At 38.3% G+C, this 27,271-nt stretch overlaps 1 protein-coding gene across 34 annotated transcripts in view; it reads left to right on the top strand.

Annotated features, from left to right (window-relative positions):
* The window catches only part of ank3b (ankyrin 3b), a 177,924-nt gene that overhangs the window by 2,266 nt on the left and 148,387 nt on the right, over positions 1 to 27,271 (top strand). For 8 of the 34 annotated variants that reach the window (XM_049464997.1, XM_049464962.1, XM_049464996.1 and 5 more), the window contains exon 1: positions 23,078 to 23,674. The exons of 1 other annotated variant lie outside the window; for it this stretch is intronic. In XM_049464997.1, the coding sequence (XP_049320954.1) occupies positions 23,552 to 23,674 (123 nt within the window). In that variant the 5' untranslated portion in view covers positions 23,078 to 23,551. Of the gene's footprint in view, positions 1 to 23,071; positions 23,675 to 27,271 lie in introns of those variants that run through there. 25 more of the 34 variants (XM_049464979.1, XM_049464970.1, XM_049464978.1 and 22 more) reach the window with 10 other exon arrangements.

Below are 27,271 nucleotides of genomic sequence, written 5' to 3'. Positions count from 1 at the left end.
TCCACCAGTCTTATACACTGCTTTTGGATAACTTTATGCCACTCCTGGTGGCTTGTGATCATCCATCTTTCTCTTGATTATATTCCGGAGGTTTTTGATTTGGTAGAATCAAAGAAACTCATTATTCTTAAGTGGTCTTTTATTTTATTTTTTTCCAGAGCTGTACATACATAGCTACAAGTATATACATACATGCATAAACATATAAATAAATTAAATGAAGTAATTATAGTAATTATGACAAAGTAATTATAGAAAGAAATAAATGAAATGATACAAAATATTATATTGATACAGTGTCAGCATCCAAATCTTTAACAAAGGCCAGAAAAGGTTGCCAAATAGTAAAAAAACTTCCCAGTGGACCAAGAAACCTCCCAGAATAAAATGACAGGTGTTTCAGTTTCATTGTCCAACCCCTGTAGACTATGCTTTGATAAATGATGCTTCTCAATTGTAATTCTTTCGTAATGTAGAAATGTAGATATGTCTTTGCATCAGTTATAGTTCCATTATTGTTATGGGCTTTTAGATGTATCCAGTACCAGTCTGAAGTATGGATTTGCTTGGTGGTACATCTTTGTGTTTTTGACAGGATCACAGCATCACCCGAGGGTTTCAGCGAGTTAACCAGGCAAAGGTAACTGCAGTTAGAATCTGGAGTGCTCCATTGGCGAGTAGGTGAGCTGTGATGTCATGCAGTGGCTCTGTTGTGGAAGGGCGAGCGGGGCTGTCGAGCCGTGTCTGAGCGCATGTGTCAGGAGAAGGACTGAGTTAAAGGCCAGGCTGGACAGGCTGAGTGGGAAAGGCCGCTGATGGGGACGGAGATGTGCTGTAATGGCGGAGTGTTAGATAAGCTCTGAGCACAGAGATGACAGCGTGAGCGGGTGAGGCTGACAGCTCGCTTTTTTCTCACAATGCCAGTCCTCACAAACACTGTACACACACACACACACACACAAACATGCCAGCTCACACATGAGGCTCACATGTCCTGATCTGGCCAACATAGATGCTTGCAACGTGACATATTACAATGTACAATACGATGTACAATTGCAATCAAGCTTTACCAATAACTGGCAACAAGTCTTTCACATCTCTGTGGCCCATATTTCTTTACAGAAATGTTTTATTTCAGCCATATTGGAGTTCTTTTTAGCTTGAACCTCCTGTTTAAGGTCATGCCACAGCATCTCAATGAGACTTTGACTAGACCACTCCAAAACCTTCATTTGATTCTTTTTAAGCTTATCAGAGGTGGACTTTTGTTTGTTTGCTTTGGGCCATTGTCCTGCTGCAGAACCCAAGTATGCATGAGCTTGAGGTCACAAACAGATGGCCAGACATTTTTCTTTAGGATTGTCTGGTAAAAAGCTAAATTGCTGGTTCCATCTACTACAGCAAAGCAGCCCCAGACCATCATACTACCACCACCATGTTTTATGTTCAGTATGATGTTCTTTTTCTGAAATTATGTGTTAGTTTTACATCAGATCTTTCACAAAGTTCCACTTTTGTCATGTCAGACCAAAGAGTATTTACCCAAATCAAGGCCATCAAGATGTTTTTTGTGGGTATGACAAAAATTCAAAAACAAAAGAAATCACTGCACTGTATATACTGTGGTAGGCCCCTGGGGTTAGGGGCGTGACCACTGTGACCCGGAAGGAGGAAGCACACAGAGATACACAGACACGGGGATTAAATTAACTCAAAACATACCTTTATTTTCGAAAATGCCCTCCACCACACCCAAAAACAAACTTAAATAAACATAACTCGGCCCAATGGGGCTCTAGAGTCTGTATAAATCACTTAGTGGTCGTTTAAAGGTCCGTGCGGCCTCAGCTCACTCCTCCCAAGTCCAAGTCTCTCCCGAGTGTGAGCTGAGGCAGAGTTTTTATGCCTGTCCCAGCTGGCGGCTTAATCAGTCCTGAATACACACCGGCTGGGACAGACATGGCTGTGAGTTCCGGCGTGGGGCGGACCCACGGTTCCCCCGCCTCCTCACGCCACAATACATATTCTTTTCATTTAGTTTTACATTAGAAACAGGGTTTAGGGTGTTTTGTGGCATACTAAACAAAAGCAAAAGTAGAAAAACTGTAGATAAACCCATTTTCATAAACAGAAATTAAAGCGGTCTGGGGTAACCCTCATTCTGCTTCATGATGCACATGCACTTGAAGGGAGTCAGATTCTGGCAGGAAGGCAGAATTTGGCACACAAATAATGTGTGATTGTCTAATAAGGGCTAAATAAGCTTAATTTACTTCCAGTCAGTTAATAAGGGGCTTGATCTTCTAGCTGGTGAAGCGTATCAGGCACTGAAGCTGAAACCTCATAAGCTGAAATGTGATTTGGAGCTCCTTCAGTCTATAAGGGCAGCTTGGTCAGGTAGTACAGGCTGATGAGTCGCATACTTTGTTAGCATGGAGGCTTAGCTAAGCTTTCAGCAGATTAGCTGATCACTTTACCTTGATTCATTTTGCATTTCAGTCAATTTGCTCGGAGTGCAGCGCTGACATTTCATTCGATCACAGTCAGCATTCTTTACTAAGTCTAAGCTTAATACAACCAGTCGTTTCTCCTGCTGGCAGTGGATTTGGACTGGTTTTGCAAGCTCGCAGCATCACAGGCCATCAGCACTATTGTTGGGCTGAGTGGGCGGTGTGTGGGAATGGACGTTAGTGCGCTGGACGCATTGCACGCCTAATGGAGCTGCTGTATTATAGTAGAAGATGGGGTGTTGACAATATATGGACAAAGGTATTGGAACAGCTGATAATTCATGTTTTTTTTCTAAATCAAGGGTCTTAAAGGTGTCCTTCCGCTAAAATTCGCTTGTTCTTGTTCTTTGTGAAATACAATAGGTCTCTCTGAGTTATGTATGATGCTGCACATGAAACACTTCCTCAACATCCGTTGTTTGCAAAAGCTAGTAAAAGGAAATATTCAGAAAAACGAGTCGATCAGGAAAAGAAACGTGTCTAAGTCAACCCCTAAATTAGTATTCATGGCCTCACCCACGTTGGCTCGGGACCTCCCACAGGCAGAGCTGAAGCCGACACGTCTCGTCAGATAGGAGCATTAGCGTGGCAGTTCGTTCCTGTGTTATTCGTGCAAATAACACATCAGTGTTATATGCTTTGCCCAGTAATTCAAAGCTAAGGAATAAATCGTTAGAATTTGTCTATGGAACACCACCAGCGAAGTACAAAATGAAATAAGCAGGTGTGTATTTTTAGAACAGTTCTGTTTACACTAGTTAACAGTAAAAATCCACCTTGCGGCTCAGCCCACAAAACCTCCGGGCTGAATTTTTACCCAACTCTATGTGTAAGTAACTAAGTTTATATAGGATCTCCGGTGGATTTTGCATTTTACAGAGACTCTAAGACTAGGACAGTGGCTGAACTGCGCTTAGCAGAGCATTACACATACTGTTAAGTAACATATGGCATTGCAAAGACTGTTGTTATTAGTGTTAAAATCTCATTACTTTAAAACGTTTCTAACTGTTATTCATCTCACCGCCTCGCAGTGCTGTTAGCCAATCATTCATTCCCAATTCCCCAACTCAACTCATTCCAAATGTATTAGATGGAACACCATCATTCCAGAAATCAGAACAGTTCTACTGTTTGATGAGTATTTGATGAGTTATATAAAATAAACCTTCCATGGGACATGCCAGAAGTCATGGGACAAGGTACTAGGTTCTGTCCTTGGCATGTAGCATGTCTATATTGTATTGTGTGAACATTTAATTAAATTTTATGACAAACTGACCAATAAAAAACATTTTTACCTTTTTTTTTTTCTCATAGAATAATGACGTTAAATCAGTTTGCCGATGCTTTATTTTACAGTTCTCCAGCGCATGATCATATATTGTCAGGCACACAACAGCTGCATTGCGTAACATTTTAGGTTTAGTCTAATTACAATACAGTACATATTGTCCATATCATGCAGGAAGAGATGAGCATGTTTGGGGTGAGGCCTTCGGCTACTGCGGCCCAGTGCCGTGTCCATGTATGGCAATGTTTTCCCATGAGGCAGGACGGGCAGTGCTGGGAATAAGTGAGTGTGTGTGTGTGAGTGTATCTTTCAGTTTCGTGATGGACCGGTTGCTATTAGTTGGTGTTCAGTGTTCTGTAGAAGAACAATTCAACATGTCTTTTTTGTGGTCTGGTTTGGGCAGTTAAAAGGAAACTTTGCTATTGGTGCAATTATTTGTGTGTTTTTTTTTGTTGTTGTTTTTTTAACCTAATCAAGTAATTTCACTAGTGGGCTTTGAGTTTGGCAATTATGTATGTGTGTTTGTATGTGTTTGTGTGTTTAACACGCTTTTTAAACCTGTTCAGAGTGGTTTGTACTAGAGTGAGTCTTATGGTGCTATTAGTCACCCATCTCTCTGTCTCTCGCTCTCTCTTTCTCTCACTCTGATGCAGCTGTTCTGTGTTCAAATCAGTAGTTAGTTGAAACCAGAGACTGTAAAAAAGATGGACGCCGTGTCGCTGTTCCCATTCATTCAATGAAAATGAAGCCAAAATATTCCGCCATGTTGGTGATCCTGAAACCCGAGTCTGCGCAGTAGAGACCAGAGGAGGGAGAAAGACTGTGGAGAGACAGCCTACTCATTTAAATAAACGCGCCCCTGAGGGCTGCCTTCACAGAGCTCACACAGTAGGTCACAGTATGCTCCCACCCATACAGACATTGGTCCCACCCCCAGCCCTTTTATAATAACCAAACCTTTTTTAATAGAGCTAAATATCATTTAAAAAACTAATTCTGTGGGGATATAGAAATGTATATAGAAATGTCTATCTATCTATCTATCTATCTATCTATCTATCTATCTATCTATGTTTTAGTGAAATAAACATTGTTGTTTTATTCTATTCTATAAACTACTACTAATTTATTAGCAGAAAATGTGATACAGAGCTTTCAGAGCTGAAATAATGCAAAGAAAACACGTTTAGAAACCAATATTTGGTGGAATAAGCCTGGTTTTTAATCACAGTTTTCATGCACCTTGGCATGTTCTTCTCCACCAGTCTTACACACTGCTTTTATGCCTGGTACAAAAATTCAAGCAGTTGGCTTGTGATCATCCATTTTCCTCTTGATTATATTCCAGAGGTTTTCAATTTGGTAAAAAAGAAACTCATCATTTTTTAAGTGGTCTCTAATTTTTTTGACAGGTGTATGTGGACTACAGGGGTAATTATGTGATTGATATTTTTGTCTATATTATCTCTTTAAAACATTGAAGTGCTCACTGTTACTGTCTGCTGTTCTGAAGCAAGACAATGAAAACCCATCAACTCTCATCTCTTCCTCCAGCTGCAGATGCCTATTCCTATCCCCGCTCTCCCAAAAACACCAGGGTCACTCTTGTCATGCCTTGTCGGCGGAGGGCGCGTTGCCATGGCAATTGCTTGAAGAGGAAGCCGTTCGTGTTTACGCTGCCTTTTGTTTGTTTGTTTCCCGTCTGCACCTGTGCTCTCTGCCCGATAACGAAACGTCAGATATGACAGTCGCAGCCAGACGAAATGACACGGCGAGTGACATGCAGATAGAAATCCTTGAACGAGGGACAGTGGTGATCACGGGTCCAGACGCTGTTAGCTGAAGGAGGAGTTTTACGACCAGCTTTATTATTAGCCTCAGTGCACACAGTGAACAGAAACTCCACCTGCTGCAAGAAAAGGACGGTCATAACAACAAACGCAGAGCTGGACAGCTTTCATCATGACCCGTACAAGATTTGGGCAGTTTGACCATGAGAATGTTGTTTTCCAGACTAACAATCCTTACCAGAATAATGGTGAGGTGTCCCATGAAGTGTCTCATGAAAGAGACTTAAATATCGGCAGTGGTTTGTGTTTGTAAAAAAGTATTTTCTGTGCTTATAATTGGCCACTATTGATGCTGTTTAATCTAATTGATTCTACTTTCTTCTGTTAATAATGTAAAGCTTAACTGATGCTGCTGAATTTACTTATGTGTTTGCTCAGCAAAAAACATAGTGTATCCAACAAGAACGAAAGTCTTGCATTCAGCCTTACAAAAAAAGATAGAAAGCACACATTCTGCATCATTATTTTAATTATATTAAATATACTACCAAAGCTTTCAACAAGTTTGTTTTTCAGTATACCTAGAGTCCACTTTTAGCCTTTCCAGAATTTCAGAAACATACTACAGAAACAGCCTAATCAGCTCTTGCTTTGGCCTGCTTAGGATTATTAGCTTTTAGCTTATTTACCTTATTCCCCTGAATAACTGTAGCTGTTTAATCTTGAGGCTTATGAGCTGAGCATATGTACCTAAAAAAAGTCAGAACTGTTATGTTTCTACATCTCTGTATAACTTTCCTCTATTAATAACGTTGAGCTTAACTGATGCTGCTGTATTTACTAGTGTCTCCTCAGCAAAAAAAACATAGTGTATCCAACAAGAACAAAAGCCTTGCATTCAACCTTACAAAAAAGGATAGAAAACACACATTCTGCATCATTATTTTATTGATATTAAATATAGTACCAAAGCTTGCAAGCAAGCAGCACCAATTAACCACCCACTCCAAATAATTCACATGATGTGCCACCTTCCTTTCACTCCAAAACTTTGCTCTACATTTTGATTGGTTTGAGTTGAATTGAGTTGAGTTCATTAACAAATTAACAGCACTCTAGTGTTTATGTATCTATATAGTAAACTATACGGCTTTAAAAAACATTTGAGTTTCTTTGATTTTACCAAATTGAAAACCTCTGGAATATAATCAAAAGGAAGATGGATGATCACAAGCCGTCAAACTAAACTAAACTGCTTGCATTTTTGCACCAGGAGTGGCATAAAGTTATCCAAAAGCAGTGTGTAAGACTGGTGGAGAACATGCCAAGATGCATAAAAACAAAAAAAAAAAAACAGTTTCTCTGAACTCTTAAAACTTACTGAATATAAACTTGTTGTGTTTGCATTATTTGAGTTCTAAAAGCTCTGCATTTTTTGTTATTTTAGTCTTTTCTCATTTTCTGCAAATAAATGCTATAAATGACAATAATTTTATTTAGAATTTGGGAGAAATGTTGTCTGTAGTTTATAGAATAAAACATCAATGTTCATTTTACTCAAACATATACCTATAAATAGCTAAATCAGAGAAACTGATTCAGAAACTGAAGTGGTCTCTTAATTTTTTCCCAGAGCTGTTTATACTCTCCCTATATGGCGCAGTGCTAATGAGGGAATATGGATCCATGTCAGTCAGACAGACATAGTTTTGGGAATCTCAGTGATTACCTGGGCTACACAGCTTGGATTTCTTGGAGCCTGTGGGACTGAAATAAGTAGCTGTCCTCGGAGAGCCTGTCCTCTCATTAAGCTGCAATACAACCATTTTATCAGCTACTACCATCTGCAAAAATCCAATAACTAGGAGGGTCACTGCAGTCTCCTGAGCGCTGACAGCCTTTGTTATTCACTATGTACTTTGTAGACCCGTGGGATGAAATAATGCACCACAAACATCTCTGTCTAAATGCCCACTCATGACTTACACAGTGTGATTCATGGAAACGCAGTTTGTGATTCAGTGATCAGTGGAGTTCCTACCAGATTCCTGTAATATTTGCATGAGTGTGTGTGTGTGTGTGTTAATGTTACATAAGCAAACAGTGAATATTCATTGGGCTTCAGAGATGTATTTGTATTAATAGCTGCTTACAAGCAAATGGGCAGCAGCCTGTTTGGCAGGTCTGACTGTTTAATGGGTGATGATTATTGTGTATGTATGTGGTAATGTGTGTGTGTGTGTATGTGAGTGTGTGTGTGAGAGAGAGAGAGAGAGAGAGAGAGAGAGAGAGAGAGAAAGATACAGAGAAAAATAAAAGGCCGCTCACCTCTGATCGGTGGATGTCAGTATTAGTGAGGAGATACAGCAGATTTGTGCTTTTTCAAGTGTCAATCAAATCTTACCACCCACTGTCCATCTGAGACAAAGCATCCTTAATCACTCTGTGCTTTTACTTTGATTTTGGCTTCAGGATACTGGATACAGGATACTCATCTACTGACAGGTGGGAAAATACAGTCTGTATCACGATACATAAGTTACGATTCAATGTAGTACAATATATTGTGATACTTTAAGCAAGGCAATATATTGAGATTGTTTACATACAGAATTTTGGTAAATCTACAAATGTACAAAAAACACATTATTATTTACTCACTTTTATGATGTCAGAGTAAAAGAATAGTTAGATTTATTTTGCAATGACACAACCAGGGGTGGGCGATACGGCCCTAAAATAATATCATGATATTTCATGGTATTTTTGCGATAATGTTAACGTATTTTGTAACCCGACACTCTGAGCGAGCAGAGAAATCTGCCGGAGGGGGGGAGGGGTCTCTTAAAGAAACACTGCACACATCTTGAAATAAAAAATAAATAAATAAAATAGAAAATCTGAAAAGCGCCTAAAGGTTTTCCTGGTTTTTACCATATTTTGATCATTACATGTTCAATTTAATAATTTTATATCGACAACAGGAGCTCCTTGTCAATCATTATCTACTGCAGCCAATCATCTTAAAGGACCTTTTAAAAAAAGGTGGAAACTGCTGAGCAGCCAATCAGGTTATTATATCTTATTCAGGATAAAACAGTTGGTATCGGTATTGGTACTCGGTATTGGCCAATACCAGAAAAGCCGGTATCAATATTGGTATCGGTAAGGAAAAAGTGGTATCGGTTCATCCCTAACTTTCATTATTGCATACAATATGATATGGTACACCCCTAACTGAGTTATTAAAAAAATACAAGAGTTTTATCAGATTTGTAACAGAAGTCAATGATCCAGAATGTAATGATTATAATAATGCACTCCAAATGTCTCCATATATCCAGGATTAAAGTAAAATAAATGATACTTGACAGATATAATCTGTCTCTAGTAGATATAGAATGATAAATGAGAACAGTGTAAATTTCTTCTTTTGCTAAAAACAGCAAAAAAGTAGTACCCTAGGTAAACAAAACAGTGATTCTTTAAAAATATATATATTTTAAAGTCAAAATAGTGCTGGATGTGAATTTACACAGATTTCTCTCCTGAAAACTGTTTATTTGAGTGAGTGGGTGAGTAAAGGTTGGATTTCCAATATTTTAGCACGGTTAGCAGCGACTAGCGCTATTAAATGCCGCACGACAGCGCTACACTGAGATACCCTAAATGTTGTGCATAGTGCATATAGTGTATAGAGTGTCCCAACACTTTTGTCCATAGTATTGCAGTTTAATAATGCAGCAAACAGTCAGATAAATCCATCATCCAATATCAGTGTGAAGTATTGATTAGAACATTATAAACACGTTTAATGACTCTCTCTCTTTAAAGCAATTACTGTATCTATTGATACCTCCATTATCTTTTAAATAACATTTATCTGTCATCGCTTCAGTGCAAAAGTTTCAGACAAATGGTCGACAGCATTTAGATCAAGGGGAGTTTTTTTATTGATTTAAATTGTATAAATGTTTTGTTTTTGTTTTATTTTTTATAACCCAGGCCCTTTAAAGATCCGGGACTGAGCTCTTTCAGCCTCTTGGTTGGTTTACTTAAGCCTGTGCTCAGATCTGACGAAGGCAAAGGGCCTGGCACACGTCTACAGCTTATGCTCTGCCAATACACACACACACACACACACACACATTCATTTGGTCGTGCAGCAGCCGGATGGTCTTTGCCAGTTCCTCTGTGTTGCCCCATAAAAGAAGCTCTTTTTCAGCATCTCTTTCCTGCTGTTCAGCTTCCGACGTTTTGTGTTCTCCATTGAAACCGAGCGGATGGCTGTTTTTTATGATTAACATTTCCACTCTGCTCGCAGTTACAGTTCCGTATGTTGGGCGAACAGCCGTTTTTCTGTCAAATATGGGTTTTGGAGATCATCATTTATTCTGTTTACATTATGTCTGTTATTGTGTAGAACAGTGGAAGTCATTATTAGTTGAGGTCAAGCTGTTATACGCTGGAAACTTTATTAGAGAGTGTGGCGATGCTACAAATTTTTTTTTTTTTTTTAACTATAAGATTCGAACCAGATTATAAAGCACACTTTCAATGAACATCTATTATCTGGCCTTTAATCTACACAGATATCTGTCCTGAAAACTGTTTATTTGAGTGAGTAAATCGCTTCTGTTTATTTATAGTAAGCTTAGATATCCAGATTTCCACTAAGGCTGGGTGCAGCAGCATTAGCATTAGCGGCTAACCACTAGCGCTAGCTGCGGTTAGCACTAGTAAATGCCATTCAACAGAGCTACACTGTGAAACCTTGAGTGTCCAGTAAGCCAGGGTGATATTAGCTAGCTGTTTGTCCCATGTAGCTTGTGTTAATGCGATAAAGATTCAGGCTACAGTCTGATATACTCTGGTAAAATGCATACATAAAGCACACTGACAATTTTTAGAAAAATTAAAGGATTTTAAAAATCTGAACTAGTCTAAGCTATGGAAGCCTATATCCAAAAGACACTCAAGTAAATGTTCTGGATTATATTTTACATTATATATATATAATGACTGAATTTCCGCTTAACCTTACACCCTGACCCTTTTCCTTCAAATAAAAAATTGCTGAAAGCAGGTGAGGCTCCTCCCATGTATTTTCCTGTTTATAAACCTGACTTGTAAGCCTGCCTAAAATCAGCTGTGATGGGCCGTGGCCATGTGGTGCGTAAATCTTATTGGAAGCTGAAGGCAGTAACATTGGCGGCTGGGCGGCTTTGATACGTGAGAGCTGCTGCTGGTGTGTTAACGTGATTACGGGAGGGTTCTGGAAACAGCCAGGGTATACTGGGATGTGTGTTACACACAGGGTGGAATGGAGCAAACCATAGGCTGGCTCTTGGTGAATCATTCTTACACGTTCTGTTGGATTTGTCAGGTTAACCAACAACAACCGAAACAATGCTGCCATGTTTGTTTTGTGACTGGTGTGATAAATCTGTGAAAAAAAAAATAGCTCTTCAAAGTAGTGAGTAAACTGTTTGTTTGGTATCGAAAGTTTCCATTCAGATATCCATCCAAAATCGATTATACAGTGTCAAAATACAATGCTCAAAATATCTGTTACTATGAGTAAGTACCATAGTGTAAGATTACCTAATTTCCAAAAGGAATGAAGTAAAAAAAATATATATATGATTTTTTTTTTGTTTAAGCAATATTACGTGACCTTATTTTTATAGTTGTAATGCTTTCTTCTTTAGCTTTTTCCATACATGGAGTTGCTGGAGTTTAATTGAATACATTCTTCCTTATGCAGTTGAAATGTTCCCTGTGTCACTGGCTGCAACACAAGCTCAGATCTTGATCCATCCACCCTAATTTAAAGTTGTAGTGCTGTATTTTTCATTAAATTTTGCTCCATTTTTCAGTCTTATAGTGTGTTGCCTTTCTCATAGACCCAATGGCATCAAATTGGTTGCCAGAGATTAAATTAAAAAGTGGTATATATATGGTGATGTTCTGCTTATGTAGTTTATAATTAGTCGCAGTCTCTTATATTATAAATATTTTTAGAATGGATTAGAATAATTGTACAAAGAGAATGGTAAAAAAAACTTTCTTTAAAAGTGTGGAAGAAAAATAGTTTACAAAATTTCAGAAGTTTTTATTATTATTTTTATTATTATTTAAGTGCATGAGAGTCGATTGTGGTTTTTAATCTTTAAAACTCTGGGACAGATACAAACCTAAAACATGGACTGAATGACTGAGACCTTTTTTTTAACCATTTTTTTAGACAGATTTTTTTATTATTATTTATTTTTAACGTAAGGTCATAGAACAAGTGTTTTTTTTACCTTCTGTGGTCACTAAATTAATTTAGCACTTTCCATTCTTTCTTTTTCTCTGCTCCCTGTCCACTGAAAAAGACTCTGATCTCTGTGATTGAGGAGAAACCACTTGTAGTGTATCCAGCAAGCTAATTGATTATTTTTGTTAAAAGGTGGGAACTTCTTTTAAACTAAAGCCTTGCTATAAGAGATCAGTCTCCTCTTTTATAATGTCTCTGATATCAGCTTCCTCCTACTTTTTAGTGACACTTACTTTCTAGCTTATATGCAAAACTAAGGAAGCATGCTTTAAACATCACACATGATCTTGGCTGACTGACTGCCTTTTAGGTAATGGGAGGAATACAATATGAAATAAGTTTTTAACAAGCTTCTGCTTTAAAAAGATATCCTTTTGGCTCATTTTTTGCAAATGGCAAAGAAAGAGATATAACACTGCATTCATTGAACTACATCACAGTGATTAATTGTGGCTAAAGTCTGTACTGGGCGGTTCTCCAGTCTCCCAGCATGGCTTATAGCTGATAAAGCTGTTTGGGTAGAAGTGCTTACTGGTCCTGAGTCAGGCCCTGGCTGACTGATAGCTCATTTTTTTGTCTTCTTGAGTACCTGACAGAAGAAGCTCTTCCCTTCCAGGGCAGCTGAGCTGTCTTAATCCACCCAGACCCAACACGCCAGACGCCCCGTGGCCGTCCCAGTTCCCTCACAGTGTCATTAATCAAGTCATCATTTTCTCTCTGCCTCTGGAGCATGCCTAGTGGTGAAGATACACTATATTGCCAAAAGTATTTGCTAATCCATGCAAATCATTGAATTTATCTTTCAATCACTTCCATGCCGATACCAATGTAATTATGGGCCGAAACCGATATAATTCCAATATTATTGTGGATTGTGCAATCAATGGTGGATCGCAACCCAAAAGTGAGTCGCGGACACATTCTGGGTGGGTCGCAGACAACTTGTAAATAAATAAATACATACATTTTTTTTTTATTAATAATTCTGATCTGATTTTGTACTCGTCTTTTATTTTTGGAAAAAAAAACAGAGATTCTTACTAATGTACTCTAAATGCAGAGAAGTGAAATATCACATTTTGTGGTCTTATTTACATGTACATTTTATACAAGTAGTTGTCATGTCCCTCCTCGGTTTCTGAAAAAAAATCCACTTAACTTCACTTAGCGTGCATGTGTATGTTTAATTTTTTTTATTTCATTTTTTTTTTTTTCAAAAAAGAAATTAGTTTTGTATTTTTTAAAAGAGGGTCGCAATTAATGACCATGAGAAAATGTGGGTCCCGGGCTGAGACCAGTTGAGAACCCCTGCTGTAGACTATCAAATTGATTGACAGGCCTGAATTACCTCAGGATTGATGAATAAGAAAATAAGAACTGGACAACAAATAAGTATCAGTTATATATTGTGATATAAAGTGCATCAAGTAAGCTTAAGTTTACCCAACAGGAAGCCACAGCTCACTGGTTGAAAACCACTAATCTTGTCATTTTGAATATATTAATGTATATTTACTCTCTGGATTCATGTAAAATGGCTTGTTTGCTAATAAATTGACGTGGCAAAGCCCATCCGATAATATAGATTAATACTGTAAATATATTGTGTAGTATTATTTATTCTAATTGATAAGGTTGAAATGGCAAAAATATACCATGATATATTTCTTGTTGAATGAAAAGTGTACTATATAATACTATACAATCCTATACAATAGTATATAAGACAATACTATATAAGACTATACTATTTAGGATAATACTATATAATACAATACTATATGACAATACTATATAAGACCATACTATATAGGACTATACTATATAGGATAATACTATACAAGACTATACTATATAGAATTATACTATATAAGATAATACTATATGACAATACTGTATAAGACAATACTATATAAGACAATACTGTATAAGACTGTACTGTATAAGACAATACTATACAAGACTATAGTGTATAAAAATACTGCATATAAGACAATACTATCCTATACAATACTAAATAAGACAATACTGTATAAGTCTATACAATTCTTGGTCTGTGTTTAGACAGTGGGTGAGGTTATTATATTCAAGTCCGCCCTGTGTCTATTATGGAGATGTTTTTTCTAAAAGAGGTTGTTTTTATTCTCCATCTTTTGTTTATTGCACTGCTGCCCCCTGGTGGTTAGGAGTTTCTGGTGCACTGTGATTTATTTTTAGTCATAACAGATTTAGGACAGATTAATTTGTAATGTTGTAATCGTAAGTAGGTGTGGGTAAATCTGAAAGTGTGAGCTGAAAGAGAACGTAAATCTCCTACACAGACCAACAAGTAATATTGTGTAATATTGCTGTAAAACACAGGAGCAGGAGACTTCAGGGAATTCCAGAAGATTCCAGAAATACACTGCTGTTTGGGCTGGAAATATAGGGGAATTCAGTACACAAAAAGGGTGGATTAAATACGGGATGTTGTGGGCAGGTTTGGCTTGTACCTGTGGGGATTTTTAAACACCAGGAATACAGGAATAACGACAAACGACAGGAATACAAACTATGGTATGTGGGTTCAGAGCAAATGTCACTTCAACTCTCTGAACATATCATATGATCTGACACACCACTGCACACTCAACACATACAGCTCTCTTCATTAAAAAATACTAAAATAAAATACTAATTATTTAATTCGTATCCATTATTTTACTACAAGCATCTGAAACTGGCTGATCACTGGACTTTAGCCTCTTTTAAAACCTGCTTGTACATGTTTTTTTTTGTATTATTGTTGTTTAGATGAAAAGTGTGCCTTATGGGTCTGTCTTGTCCATTAATACGCAAAAAGCTGTTAATGCTTAAAGCTCTGGGAAAAAAAAAAATTATGAGTTTCTTTAATTTTACCGAATTGAAAACCTCTGGAATATAATCATGAGGAACATGGATGATCACAAGCCATCAAATCAAGCTGAACTGCTTGGATTTTTGCACCAGGAGTGGTATAAAGTTATCCAAAAGCAGTGTGTAAGACTGGTGGAGGAGAACATGCCAAGATGCATGAAAACTGTGATTAAAAAACAGGGTTATTCCACCAAATTTTGATTTCTGAACTCTTAAAACTTTATGAATATAACCTTTATGAATATGAAAGCTCTGCATCTTTTTTTTGTTATTTCAGCCGTTTCTTATTTTCTGCAAATAAATGCTCTAAATGACAATATTTTAATTTGAAATTTGGGAGAAATTTTGTTTGTAGTTTATAGAATAAAAAAGAATAAAACAATAATGTTCATTTTACTCAAACATATACCTATAAATAGCAAAATCAGAGAAACTGATTCAGAAACTGAAGTGGTCTCTTAATTTATTTCCAGAGCTGTAGATGGAGAGAGATATTTAGATATGTTAGATTTTAGACATAAGTATATATGATTAGATAAAATGTACTATACTGTACTAGACAATACTAGCACGACCCAGGTTCACTGTCTCTTTCTGTCCACTAGAGGGACCCAGAGACTCACATGAGTGATCAAAGATGTCTTTTGTCTTCATATTGAGCTGCTCATCCCTTATCAAAAACCCTAAAATTGGATATTCTTTTATACATCATTTTAATTGTATATTAAACATGGTGTATATTTTAATTTTCAGAGTTCTGTAGAGCACTGAGGACTGAGAGAAGAGTGTTTCCGGTGTTAACAAAGAGAAGCATGAACAACATGCCTCCCAATTTTAAGGGGTGGAGCTTATAGTGTTATGATGATGTCATTCTATCTCTGTTGACCATTGTAAAAAAAAAAGAGCAGTAGGCTGGGTCTGACCAGTTTGTGAGGGAAACAAAGGAAGATGCATGTGTGTCTTTTGATTATGCAGTGCCTGTACAATGTGTCTTTAAGCCCATCTCTGTATGTGTGTGTGTGTGTGTGTGTGTGTATGTTAGCAGCAGCAGGCACTGCTGTGTGTGTGTGTGTGTGTGCTCTCTCTGTATTGATGGTGCAGGAAGGCTTTCTATTCTGAGAGCCTTTTCTCACTCCGACCTACTTTTTCAAAGCCTGCTTCAGCAGAATCTCAGCAGATTTCTCTCTCAGAGAGGAGAAGACTGTTGAGTCACTCCTGTCTCCTGATTAGGAGCTCTGAGTTTAATCAGATTTTTATAAATATGAATGATATCAATCTGGAGAGCTTGGTGAATGGGTTAGAGATTGTTAGAAATTTGAAGATTGGAGTATTTGTTTAGGTGTATTTATAGTAAGCCCCGTAAATATACATACAGCTTTGGAAAAATTAAGAGACCACTTAATAATGATGAGTTTCTTTGATTTTACCAAGAAGAGGAAGATGGATGATCATAAGCCATCAAACCAAGCTGAACTGCTTGAATTTATGCAGCAGGAGTGGCATAAAGTTATCCAAAAGCAGTGTGTAAGACTAGTGGAGAAAGACATGCTAAGATGCTAAGAAAACTGTGATTAAAAACCAGGGTTATTCCATTAAATATTGATTTCTGAACTCTTTGAACTTTATGAATATATGAATATATAATGAACTTGTTTTCTTTGCATTATTTGAGGTCTGAAAGCTCTGCATCTTTTTGTTATTTTGGCCATTTCTCATTTTCTGCAAATAAATGCTCTAAATGACAACAGTTTTATTTGGAATTTGGGAGAAATATTGTCTGTAGTTTATAGAATAAAACAACAATGTTCATTTTACTCAAACATATACCTATAAATAGCAAAATCAGAGAAATTGTGTTTGTTTTTGTGTGTATAGGGCAGATCCAGTGCTGGGCTGCCGTGCACATAATGTATAGACAGGGCTGAAGCTGAGGCTGATGGCTCTGCCACTGAGAGATAACAGCATTGTCTCAAGCTGCTTCTTTCCACACCAATGATTAGAGGGGGGCTGGTGTTTTGCTCAGCACTCTGTCATGGTGGGAAGTGCTGGACAGGGTTTTTTACTTAGAGAAAGAGCTGATGGCACTAACCTAACATACTGTAGACGGAGAGAGAGAGAGAAAAGAGAGAGAGAGCGATACAGTAGAACTGTAAACTGTGTTGTGGAAACTGTAGGTTTTTTCAAATGTGTTTTGATATTTTTAGACGTTATCTTCTTTTATTCTGTCTTTTTATTTTGTTACATTATTGTGAACCCTTAATGTATGACACTAAGCAATATATTAATATATTATTGCTTTGTTAATTTAATAGGATTTTATTTTAATAATGATTTTAGATGAATTACATTATGCAATATCTATCTGTAAAGATAATTGTCATAAAATTGTTACAAAAATGTAGTTTATTTATAAAACAGAATTTTCCAGTTCATTTAGACTCTGGTCTAATGTCAGCATTTGAAGTGATTTGTTTGGGCAGGTGTGAATACAGTAATCAGGCTCAGATGTGGACTAAAACAGCTGCATCAAGATCTTAAGAGGATGAGAGGAGATAGTATCTGTCCTGTCCCAGATTAAACTCATCTCCAGAGACTGTTCAGTCATGTCTCAGTCAGTTTAAATATAAAAAAGATTCATCCAGTTAGTTATTGTATATAAACATTATATAAAAAAGCTCTGCATCTTTTTTGTTATTTTGACCATTCCTTTTTTTATGCAAATAAAATCTCTAAATTACAGTATTTTTATTTGGAATTTGGAAGAAATTTTGTCCTTAGTTCATAGAATAAAACAACAATCTTCATTGTACTCCAACATATACCTATAATTTAAACTAAAGAGGACTCTTACTTTTTTCCAAATCCTGTAGTTTGTATCAGGTTTATGAAGAATTATGGCAGATTCTATATTCTGCTGGAACAAATCATTTGAACCAGTAGAAAAGTCAGACTTAATGGTAGAGTTCCATCCCCTTAAGCTTTATCTCACACTTTTTTTTTCAAGGGATTAACCTGGACAAATCTCTTCATTCAGTTCTAGTCAGATGATGAGAAAGCTTCTCTAAAAATCCCTTCAGATCTCTGCCATGCGTGTTTCTATTTTAATCTGCTCTGGTATCTTCTAGAACAGCCTGCCGGTTTAAAGGCGTGAAGATTGTGGCTGTACATATTTAAATACGAGTTTCAGACAGACAGGCCTTGTTCTTTTGACCTGGATTTTCATAGGGAATGAGGAAAGATTTTCATTTTCATTCCGTGTTTCATTTTCACATTCTGATCCTCATCTGATACAAGCCTGTTCTCATCTGCCTGAAGCTTCAGACAAGACATTGTTGTAAAACGCTTGTCTAGAAAAATCAAATAAGCTTAACATGACTTAATAAATGAGCAGATTTTTAATAAACGTGTTGAATAATTAGGAGAAGGGGTGGGGTTAAGTTGTTATTGTGTTATGGTGTTGAACAGAGACTGTAAAAAAAGATGGACGTCGTGTCGCTGTTCCCATTCATTCAATGAAAATGAAGCCAAAATCTTCCTCCTTGTTGGCGATCCTGATACCCGAGTCACGCGCAGTAGAGACCAGAGGAGGGAGAAAGACTGTGGAGAGACAGTCTACTCATTTAAATAAACCCGCCCCTGAGGGCTGCCTCGCGGTCACAGGCTGCAGAGCGGAGCGGAGCTGACGGTCTGTTATTGGTCCCGCCCATAACCAGCCATTTTACAATAACCACACCTTTTAAAATAGAGCTGAATAATGTTTTTAAAATGCATTCTGTGGGGATATAAAAATATAAAAAGGAGGTAGAATTACAGTATATTAGAAAAAAACGTGATTGAAAGTTGTCTGTTTTGCTATTGAAACCTATGGGGATGGGTGGGGTTACACAGCTTTCTGAAACCGAACAGCAGGGGGTGTCCGACCTGTGGTGGCTTCACTTTTGAGAGGCGATGCTCTGTCCAGCTATATACAGTCTATGGTGTTGAAGATCAAGCGTGGGCCACTCTTTCTGGGCAGTCCTGTTTCAGACTGTTTGGATAGTCGTAGTTATATTTGAACACAATCAAGGATTCCACAGACAGGGAATGATGTTTGTCTGTTAAAAATTAGCAGACATTATACTGCCCCTGACCTTTCCCTGGACTCTGGCTGTTGTGTCGTTAAAGGTTATGACCTGCCCTATTGTGTAAATATGGCTGACTGAAATGAATGTGAATGAAAGCTAGTCAGAAAAAGCTACCACGACTGTAATGTGTAATGCTAACTGAAGCAGTTCTTTAATTATTAGCCACATGAGCACTTTCAGCTAAAGTGTTCTTTTAATGTCACTGCCTCACTGATGGACCCAGGTATTTCACTGATGGGTACAGATGTTACTATCTAAGGAGCTCTGCAGTGTTGGGGCAGGGATAGGGTTAGAAGCAGAGTGAGGTTTATTAGATTTGGGTTGAGGGTAAGGTTAGACTAGATGCTTTAGTATATACAGCTCTGAAAAAAAATTAAGAGGCCACCTCTGAAACAGGTTCTCTGATTTTGCTATTTTTATAGGTATATGTTTGAGTAAAATTAACAATGTTGTTTAATTCTATAAACTACAGACAACATTTCTCCCAAATTCCAAATAAAAATATTGTCATTTAGAGCATTTATTTGCAGAAAATGAGAAATGGTTGAAATAACAAAAAAGATGCAGAGTTTTCAGACCTCAAATAATGCAAAAAAAACAAGTTCATATTCATAAAGTTTTAACAGTCTATACGTCAATATTTGGTGGAAGAACCCTGGTTTTTAATCACAGTTTACATGCATATTGGCATGTTCTCCTCCACCAGTCTTACACACTGCTTTTAGATAACTTTATGCCACTCTTGAAGCAAATATTCAAATAGTTCAGATTGGTTTGATGGCTTATCGTTCATCTTCCTGCACCTCTTCACATGTGTTTTTGAGTTTTGATCTTTGGATATAGCAGCCGTACTGCTAAAACAAACAAACTAAATTTGTGGTTCAATAGAAGAGTTACTGCTTTAGCTCAGCGCTTTTTCCATTTTTCTGAATAAATCAGATCATGACAAGCCTGTGTGGCTTGTATGACTGTGTTTTAGGGACACTTAAAAAAAAAAAACAGAGTTTCGTTGTATTTTTTTTAAATAGTCATAATATTTTAGAATAGAATTGTTATATTTTGACACTTTTTTTCACATGTTGAGAATAAAATTGTAATATTTTGACACTACTTTTTTCATATTTTGAGAATAAAATTGTAATATTTTGACAAATTGTTTTTCATATTTTGAGAATAAAATTGTAATATTTTGACACAATTTTTTTCATATTTTGAGACTAAATTTGTAATATTTTGAGTATAAAGTTTTTACATTTTGAGAATAAAATTGTAATATTTCGCAAATAAATTTTAAATATTTTGAGAATAAATCATAATATTTTGAGAATAAAATCATTCTATTTAAAAAAAAATAAAGTGGTGTTATCATCAGAAAAGTCGCATTATTTTGGTAAGAGAGTTTGCAAAAGGAAATAGTGATCCCCTTGTGTTAAATTTGTCTAAATTTGCCTTGTTCCTGTGGACTGTTTCCTGAAAACATCTGGTCTCTCCACTTTTCAGAGTGTTTTCAGTGTTTTTATCATTGCATATAACTGCCACACTTTAGCTTTACTGCTAAAACCCGATAGATAGTCTCCTCTGCATAAAGTGCATCATAACAGCCTTCTATGGGTTTGATTTTTTTTAGTTTGGACTGTTCCTGTGAGCTGCTTCATAAAGATACACTGAAGACACCTTTCTTTAGGTATAACTGCTCTCCTTTAGCTTTCAAAAGGCTAGCTTGCACCTGGCTAAATGGTAAATAAAGGCTAGCTTTAGCTTAGCATTGACTCTTCTGTGTACATTAGCTGATGTAATAAGCTTGAGTGCTTAAGTGATTTTTATTCTGTCGTTCCGGTGCCTTTCCCTTATTTCACACATCCCTGCACTAGGGACAAGGCATTCTGGGATATGTGTCGTGACTCTCATCATAAATGGAAGATGGCGTTCAACCTAGAATCTAAAATACAGCATCTCTCACACCAGGAGGTCTGGGACAGAGAGTGAAAAGTGGATTGCCATGAGGCTGCTCCGTTCCAAATGTGTGTAGAGCCGTCAGTCAGTGTGTGTTATGGGTTACGCTGTGTTCTTTGCTTTTAAACAGCCAATGGCAGCACGGCTGGTCCTCCTCCAGCCAATCAGAGGGCTGCGTCAGCCTGCCCCTCTGTGGCTTCATCAATATTCAGCGACTGCAGCGCTCCATCATGGGCTCAGGTGCCGCGTGGAGCCGAGTGTGAACATACATGCACAGCCAACACAACCCACACACAGGCGCGCACAAACACACACACACACACACACACACACAATGGCTGCCGCTCCAATGGGATATCATCAATACGTCATTGTTTTGAGGCTACAAATCTTCCCTCTGTCCACCTTTTTTTCTTTTTCCCCCCAAATGAAAACCTTGAGATCTGACGAGCGGCTGAAAAACGAGGCTTCTGTCAGCGTTCTTACAGAGAGCAAGCGGAACCAATCGGTCCTGCTCTTGCCATTTGTTTTCTCTGTGGAGGAGTAATAATTTAGCATTTCTGTTGCTGTTAATCTGCTTTATTTACCTTAAAGGGAATTACACATAAATTAAAAAAAAATCTACATTATTAAATGTTTAAGGTTTATACAAAGCCATGCAGTGGGTTATTGTAAAATGTTCAATTATAGAAATTCAAGTCTGATTTGTTCACAACAGTTTAAACGCTTCATAGAGACACTGTTTCACGTTGATTAAAAAAAATCTCATTTGTAAAAAAAAAACAAAAAAATTATAGTAAAGTACATAAACAACTTTATTTACATTTGTAACCTTTACAAGAACAAATTCCATTATATTTTAGATTTTTTTCACCACTAAAGGACGTGCTTTACACATGCATTTCTGGACAATCTGCGAAATACAGAACTATCACTGAAAGTGAAAGAACACAGAGCTGTCTCTGTGTGTTTATAAATGACAGACTGCTGCTGCCTGAAAAGTGTGATGAAAAGGAGAAGCAGAAGTAAACACGAGGTAACCGCATGACCTCCATCCACATGGCTGGGCACGTGCTTGTAAACACACGTGTTGAAAGCTGTGCACCTCAGTCCAGCACAGTTCTGCACAGATATTTCCAGTTATAGCTGAATTCACGCCTTTAATTCCAGAAAAAAACGCTCTTATTCACCTTTTAAAAGGCCATTTAAATGCCTGATTTAAGGGGCGGATTACTGTTGTTTTGCTGTTTTCCTCGGGTTTTGAGTGCTCGGCGCTGATTCGGACGTAAAACAGCTGGGTGGCGGGGCTGGTGACCCCACGGGTGCTACATTGTGTAATATCGCTATATATATTGTCAAACATTTTTTTTCAATATCATGCAGCTCTAGTTAGCAGCGTGCCAAGTCAGGAGTAGCAATGAGACTCTATACTCCTCTATCTATTCTTTTGATTAATTAGTACCCAATCCAAACGCTGGAACTAGAAACTAGTAGAAACTTCAATGACTTTTGGATGCTCATGAACACCCTTCTGTCCTGCGGGATATAAGTTACCATTCACTACGCTGTTTGATGTAAGTAGTCTTCCATGCCTTCTATGACATATTCCTGGTAAGCATGTGACTTGAGCATGTGTGGATCGAGTAATGTTAAATGAATGAACTAATTCATCGTGTAGAGTCTCGTTCATTGCTATCTCTCCATGTTAAGATGTTTTTAATGCTCAGATGCTTTTGGGAAACCGTTTAAACTGATCATTGGATTGGTATAGACCGATTCTCTACATAAAGGTACACAGATTGGTTTAGATACATTACACCCCTGGATTCAGTATTGTAATTTGTTTAATATGGCGTATAGTCTTTTATAGGCCAGAGCCGAAGATAAATAGCAAATTCTGAGGTAAATTTAGGCAAATTGAATGTGATTTTATATGAAATAATAAGTATTTTTTATGAAAAATGGGAGCACACATGATCATTTTCACATAAAGCAATTTGCTGTGGACAATCATGCCGTGAGGGCTCATGTATGACATGGCTTCTTTATTACCAACAGCCAACAATCATCCCCCCACCTATTTGTGTGTGTGCCTCTGTGTGTGTGTGTGCATTTGTGTCGGTTAATCTGCACCCCCCCTTCCCAACCAGTCCAGTCCCCTCCCCATACTTAGGCACTTCCAGCTGGTGGTGAAGGATGCAAGCGTAAGACTGCCTCTCGCTGTCCCAGCTGCTTCCCTGCCTCCCTCGTTCCCTCCCTCTCTCTCTCTCTCTCTCTGTCTCTCTCCCTCTGTGCTGCCCTGCCACTGTGGTGATGGCACCAGGTAGGGCCAGAAGGAACGGGAGGAGGAAATCGACCAAGAGGAAACTGCCGTCTCAGTAGAGAAACACACACCTACAGCCTTGAGCATCTTCTTCCTCCTCTCCTCCTCCTCCTCCCCAGTGTTGGATACCAGAGCAGCAGCAGAAGATTCCTTTTATTCTTTTTTTATGTCTTTCTCTTTTTTTTGGGACTGCATGTGTGAAAGAGAGAGACAGACAGACAGAGAAACACCCCCACCCCTCCACCGTCTCCACGTTTGCATGAGGACAAGGTTTTCATTCAATTCCATTTTCTGAAGAAGAAGAAGAAAAAAAAGGATACCCCAGATTCTTTAAGCCATGGCGCACGCTGCATCCCAGCTGAAGAAGAAAGCGGATTTGGACCTCAATGCTGCCGAGGAGGAGAAGGAGAAGGAGAGGAAGAGGAAGTCCAGGAAAAGGTCCCGGGAAGTGAAGAAAAAGGTACCGTCTGGGCAGGCACATTCCGTTGGGTTGTTACGGCCATTGTGTTGTCTTGGACACCAGCGCGCGCACACAGGCGCACTGGGTGGGCTGTCAGTGGCCAGTTAAAAGCTAAAAATGAGGGGCTTTTGTCTGAGGGTGATGGGCTTCTTTATTATCCTGAGCAAGTGTCACCTGTTCCTGAAGCTTCTGGACAGACTGCAGTCAAGGATGCTGCAGCTTACTCAGGCAGGACAGGCTTATTTATAGGAGCGGTATGTGCCTCACAAAGAAGGGAGCGCACAACAGTCTGCACGAAGCTCGAGTGTTTGGTCTCCTTCTTCTTGGTATTCCCAGATGTAGAGGACTTTTCCATTGTTATCAATTTGGTTAGCTGTGTTTTCTAGAAGGTTTTGTAAAGATTTGAGATCACTTTAGATCACTTGATTTTAACTGAACAGAATGCCCTTCAGATGCTCTGAGACCAACTACTTGCTTTTTGTGTTTGGTTTTCCTTGAGACAAATATAATTATATCAGGCTTATTCTTTTTTAATTGCTGGTTTTATTTATGCTTGGATTCAGTAGGAGTTGCTGGAAACCTTTTTTTTCATTATGCATGTGTAGATCGTCTACCTAGACCCATCCTCCCCGGACGGAGTGGTGAATGCAATCAGTGTGAGGAGCTCTGAATGTCCCGGGGGAGACACTTCTCCCAGGGGCTTTCTGAAAGACTCTTCGCCCTCAGCAATGTTCCCTCTCCTCCTCCCCCTTTTGTCTTGTCCCTGGTGCCCCTTTATTTCCCCTCTTCCATCCTTCATACCTGCCTGTTAGCGTCAGCCTGACCATCCCATCCTCTTCCGCCTCACAGGACAAACAGCTTGGCGGTGCCCTCCTAAAACCCTAAAAGCAGTAAGCAGCAAGCAGTATGTCCGCCTGAGAATAACATCACCTCCTGGCAACTCATGCTCATATGATATTCTATGATATGATATGATAAGATATTTACGTGTTTATGAGCATCCTTTTCGGGAGTCTTGTAAACTCTCGATTCTTTTAGAGTCGTCTTGTGTTCGTGTGCAAATAGCGTGGTTGCTAGATCTTTCTTGACGTTCCTTTTTGGGCTTGTGATGAAGGTTTTTACTTATTTATGCCCTGAGCTCAGACTGAGAGCATGTTCTTGTACATCTTATTGGTCTCACCAACGTCAGAGCAAGGCTTACCACCTTCGAATCTTGCTTGAGTGTTGAGCCCTGAATTTAGCAAGGGTGTCAGCTGTTGTGGTCAATGTATAGAATATTTTTCGAATGTTCTGATATTTTGTGCCTTATTTTGGACAGATAAGTTAGCTGTACTAAAACAAGCTGTTGCTGAAGAAACTTGCCCATTCATTTTCATTTGACATTTGAATGGATTTGATGTACCCAAATCCTTAACTGGGTGTCAGGTCTACTGGGGTCGGGTCTAGACCTAGCCTATTTGAGGACACTGTGTCCACAACAGGCAGAAGCCCCCAGCGGTCAACGTCTGAGTGCCTGTCGTTCACATTAAGCCAAAGTGACCTCTGTCGTATAGATCTTCGTGTGTGTGAGTGTGTGAGAGTGTGTGTGTTTGCGTATGTCTCCTGCGTATGTTCCAGAACATCTTGACCTCAGATCTTTAAAAAAAAACTGCTGCATCAGGTTCCAGTGCATCAGGTGTTGCAGCTTCATCGCCAAGGTCAAAAAGCTATCTCCATCCGACATACGCCCTCCTCCCTCATGTCACATGAAGGCAGAAGAATAAAAGAATTGAACCCACCCTTTCTTTGCTCGCTTTTGTAACACTTGCTGCTGTGGGGTGTAACACAATGCCAGCGTTTTACATCAGAGTTTCGTGTCATTAGCTGGAAGTGATGGAGTAGGCTCCCAGTTTAGCCATGACCAGTGAGTGTAGAGCTGATTCCTGCATATCGATTGCTGGAAAGATATGTGGACCTTCTTAGACGGGTTCAGAAATACAGCACGGAGAGTCTTCACAGATTATATATGTTAGAGATATGGAGATGATAGGGATTTGAAACGGGAGGCTTCCAAGAGCAAGGAACACTAAAGGAATGTGAGTCCAGGCTGGGTTGGGTGCATGAGTAAATAACAGGGTTCTTGCACCATTTAAAAAGTCAAATTTAAAGCTTTTTAAGACCTTAATAAATATAATTTAAGACCCAAAAATGTAGTCATAATTCTTTTACTTCTCTCCCCAGTACTGTGAGCTAACTTTACGCTAAAGTTAGTATATTAGCTAACCTTAGTTTTAGTTCTATCCCTGGTAAGGTTAGCTAGCTCATTTAGGCTAGCATAAGTTAGTAAGTTAGCTAGCTTGCTGCTAGCTTTAGTTGGCTGGCTGCTAACATTGGCTGCTAACATTGCTAATGTTAGCTAGCTTTTTCGCTAACCTTAGTTCTATCCCTGGTAACGTTAGCCAGCTTGCTTTCGCTAGTTAAAGTTATTGCTAACATTAGTTACTTTACTGCTAACCTTAGTATGTTAGCCAGCGCGCCGCTAAAGTTAATATGTTAGCTATCTCGCTGATATTGTTAGCTAGCTCTCTGTTAATCTTTGTTGTCTCCCTGGATTAGATATTTACTGTGTTTTTCAAACGGCATTAAAATCCTCTGAAACACCCTCTGAAAATGTAACACCTACAGCAAATTTACAGTAAATCTAAGGCAATTTCAGACTTTAATTACCCAGATTTTAATTTAAGACATTTTAAGACTTTTTAAGGACCAATGTGAGCATGTTGGCTAATGGCAAGAATGAAGTTGCTTTAAAATTTACAATAAAACATGGTATTGGGCTTTTTTTCAAATGTAGTCAGACATCCCACCTCTCCCACAACTCACGGGATTCTCCTGTATACTGATAGGGGCTCCCCTGAATTGTTGTATCTGTATTCTTTATCCTATAAACGCCTGTGCACTTTTTGAAAGTGATCAGTGCTCTATGGGCAGGGTTTACACTCGACCTCTCTCTTTCATAGTGCATCGTTCAGTTTAGTTCTGCAGCTCCATGGCAGAGAGTTCAAACACAGGGATTTTAAAATCTCAATAACCCTGCCTATACTGCCCATATAAAAATAAAAAATGTTAGGTTCAGGTTACAGGTGTCATTTTTTTACTGGTTTAGCAAAATTGATAAATTATGTGGTGCTGTGTTGTGTTGATTAATCAGATTGAATCTGTTTTAAATGAGTCTTTGCTGTGTTTACTTACGCACTTATGCATTTTAATGGCTTGTCTATATAACCCTGATACTTTAGACGATTAAAGAAGTGACCAGGTGTATCAGTTCAAAGACATTTGATAATTTGTAGCATTAGCTAAGTGAGCATATTTACTTGTGGCAAAAATGGGTCTTGCCACAATTTTTAATTTGGAGTACAAATAATTGAGTTAATTATTGCTCATTAGATTCTCATTAGATTTCAGCATTCCTGTGGTTAATTCATTAGTTCAGGTATTAAATACACAGATAGCAGATAGCAACGTGAGCGTGTTAGCCAGAGGCGAGAAGGATTCATTTTGCTGCACAGATGGTTATAGAAGCTTGTGTATAGTGAAGGTGGTAAAGGTGTGGGA

Source organism: Astyanax mexicanus, chromosome 15, assembly GCF_023375975.1.
Source record: "Astyanax mexicanus isolate ESR-SI-001 chromosome 15, AstMex3_surface, whole genome shotgun sequence".
In the NCBI taxonomy this organism is placed as follows: domain Eukaryota; kingdom Metazoa; phylum Chordata; class Actinopteri; order Characiformes; family Acestrorhamphidae; genus Astyanax; species Astyanax mexicanus.
Note: the sequence above shows the minus strand (reverse complement) of the source record. Positions and strands in the feature narration are given on the sequence as shown.